This window comes from Bison bison, unplaced genomic scaffold (assembly GCF_000754665.1).
Source record: "Bison bison bison isolate TAMUID 2011002044 unplaced genomic scaffold, Bison_UMD1.0 scf7180017864080, whole genome shotgun sequence".
Lineage (NCBI taxonomy): Eukaryota > Metazoa > Chordata > Mammalia > Artiodactyla > Bovidae > Bison > Bison bison.
This window is the reverse complement of record NW_011494652.1, coordinates 5,053,733-5,056,418: the sequence shown is the minus strand read 5'-3', so window position 1 is coordinate 5,056,418 and position 2,686 is coordinate 5,053,733. Positions and strand designations below refer to the sequence as shown.

Sequence of the window (2,686 nt, the reverse complement as noted above, 5' to 3'; positions counted from 1 at the left end):
CACACACCACCTCAGCCACACTGGCTGTCTTACTGTTCCCTGAACATGCTGGGTATACAACTGCCTCAGAGCCTTTGCATTGCCTGTCCCTGCTGCCTGGCACATTCTTACCCCAGATGAATAAGGCTAACTTTCCCCTGTCCTTCAAGTCTTTGCTCAAACGCCACCTTCTCTATGAAGCCTACCTTGACCACCCTATTTGAGACTGCACTCTTTCTGTTTCCTGACCACCAACACCTTCTAACATTCTACATTATTTATTTACGAGCCTGAAGTTTATCATCTGTCCCCTCCCCCACTGAAATCAGGAATACGTTTTATTGTACCTCCAGTGCCTGGAATAGTACCCTGCACATAATAATGTACTCAACAATATTCGTAAGTGAATGAATGAAACTCGTTCTGCCTTCTGGTTGTAAAAGAGTTCTCTGGTTCTAACAAGCGGCTCAAACATCTTCAGGTCCTAGGGCCCTCCCCCTGCGCCAAGCTCCCGCTTCTCCCCCGCGCCAGATCCCGAGCCCCACTCACGCCCAGCCCTGGCCCAGACCACGGCCGGCCAGCATCACACCCCGAATGCTGGGGTCCGAGCGCAGGAACAGCCCCACGTTGCCCAGTAGGTTGAGCAGCTGGAAGGCTGCCAGCGCAACCTGCAGGGTCCGGGCCAAGGGTCCCAGCGGAGGTGGCCCGGGGCCTAGCACTAACACGTAAGCCAGCTCCAGGCCCACCGCCGCGGCCCAAAGCGCGGTGAGCACGAGGGGCAGCCGCGCGGGACTCGCCTCCGCGGTCCCCACCGCCCAGGGCTGCCCCATGGCCTGCACCCACTAGCGGTAGGAGCCCCCTAGTACCCCGCCGCTTCCGTATTGAGGCAGGGATAGTGGCAAACGGACGTCTGCTACAACCAATAGAAGCTCGGAAGGGGCTCTTGAGCGTTCCGGTTTACTGGGCGGGCCCACAGGTACGGAGATGTGATTGGACGGCCGAACGACCCAAAGAGATGCTTGGAATCTCATTGGCGCTGGAGCCGGGTAGAGCGCTGGTATAGCCCCGCCCCTCCCGCGGACGTCCAGCCCGCCCGCGGCCACCGGGCAAGCTGGCAGAGGTGGCCAGCAAGCCAGGATTGAGTTGCAGCCTTGGTGGCGTCGGGGATTCCCGGCTCAGCACATTCCCCCTCTTCCCCCAGTAGCCCCGATATTAATAGCCCTGCCTCGGCCCATCCAGCTGGCTTGGAATCCCTCTTCATGCTCGAGTTGTCTCCCTTCATCACCCCAGAAAACATTCAAAACAGCTCGGCGCTTCGGTGTTTCTGACTGTGAAATGGGAATAGTGGTCCCTGTTTCCCACCAGCGCGGCTCAGGAAAAGGGTCAGGAGGAGGTCCAAAAGGCAGCTTCTAGAGCGATCTGCAACCACGATTATTCTCGTCATCTTCATTGTACACATAGGGAAAGAGACTCAGAAAGGGCCCGTGGCTTTCTCAAAGTCAACACAGCGCCCAAGCGGCGGAGCCAGAACGCGAATCCCGGATCTCCGCCACGGGATCCATCCCAGAGCCTCAAAATTCGGCAGTCTCTTAGCCCCAGGCCAAACTTCTGCCTGGTCCCGACCCGAGCGCCCTCGCCCCGATCCGGCCCCACCCTCCTCCCCCATATTTAGCGCGAATCCGATCCGGGGCTGGGCCGGGCGATACTTAACGCGGCCCCCGTGTTCTGGAGCGCGCCGAGCAGAGCGGAGCCAGGAGCCCGAACAAGATGATGATGGTTCTGCAGCCCGAGGGTCTGGGGACCGGGGAGGGGCCCTTCGCGGGCGGCCGTGGGGGCGGCGAATACATGGAACAGGAGGAGGACTGGGACCGCGACCTGCTGTTGGACCCGGCCTGGGAGAAGCAGCAGCGGAAAGTGAGTGCTAGCCCATTTCCTGATGGCAAAACTGAGGCCTGAGAAGCCAGGCGGTTTGTTCTTGGCATCTCAGTAGGTCAGGGGCAAAAGCCTTGTCTTACCCTCAGTGTCACTTCCTAGCCCGGGCTCTGGCCATCAATCCTCTGCTGTCCACCAGAGCCCGACGAGAGAGCTCGGGACCCTCATGAGGGGTTTAGGATGACAAGAAAGATTTCTGGGATCCCCACCCCCGCAAGGGTTCATTCACCTGGGCCCATTTTTGCTAAAGAATATGGTTTGGGTAAAGCCCTGGGGATCCAAGTTTGGGTGGGGTGGGGTCGGGAAAAATCAACCCTTCTCCACACACCGCCCCCCTTTTCTGAAATATTCCCAGACCCCACCTGAGGACATGCAGCTAGGCAACTAGTGGACTTAAGAGTATGGGGGAGGTGGTAACCATCCCAGACTTCCTACCCACCCTCGCTATATTCTGTCCAGCGTGATGTCCATGGCCACTCTATCCCAATTGTCAGGTGAGGAAACTGAGGCTGAGGTAGGACCCACATCATATACTGTCAGAAAACAGTCCCCCTCCCTAGGCAACCTGGGGGTCTTTGCCCATTGCTTGTCCCTCCCCCATTCTTTCCCAAGATACCCCTCCCCACCCCAGGGGCCCTGAATCTGCTGAAAAGGCCACAAGGTCGGGAAGGAGGGGAGCCCTGGGTTCCCTTTCGCGGTAGGTAACCTGACTCTCAGGCCAGATGGACACTTTGTGCTGAGGCAGCGCCTTGGAGGAGCTGAAAGGGCAGCTGCT

The 2,686-nt window shown here is 58.6% G+C and overlaps 2 protein-coding genes across 3 annotated transcripts in view; one reads left to right on the top strand and one right to left on the bottom strand.

Annotated features, from left to right (window-relative positions):
• Positions 1 to 874, bottom strand: part of ZDHHC24 (zinc finger, DHHC-type containing 24) — an 8,461-nt gene extending 7,587 nt beyond the window's left edge. The window contains exon 1 of one of the 2 annotated variants that reach the window (XM_010837748.1): positions 529 to 874. In XM_010837748.1, coding sequence (XP_010836050.1) covers positions 529 to 809 — 281 coding nt within the window. In that variant the 5' untranslated portion in view covers positions 810 to 874. Of the gene's footprint in view, positions 1 to 326 lie in introns of both variants that reach the window. The other variant, XM_010837749.1, reaches the window with a different exon arrangement.
• Positions 875 to 1,673: 799 nt separating this feature from the next.
• LOC104986992 (alpha-actinin-3-like) overlaps positions 1,674 to 2,686 on the top strand; it is a 4,428-nt gene continuing 3,415 nt past the window's right edge. The window contains exon 1 of the mRNA XM_010837745.1: positions 1,674 to 1,893. Coding sequence (XP_010836047.1) covers positions 1,747 to 1,893 — 147 coding nt within the window. The 5' untranslated portion in view covers positions 1,674 to 1,746. The remainder of the gene's footprint in view (positions 1,894 to 2,686) is intronic.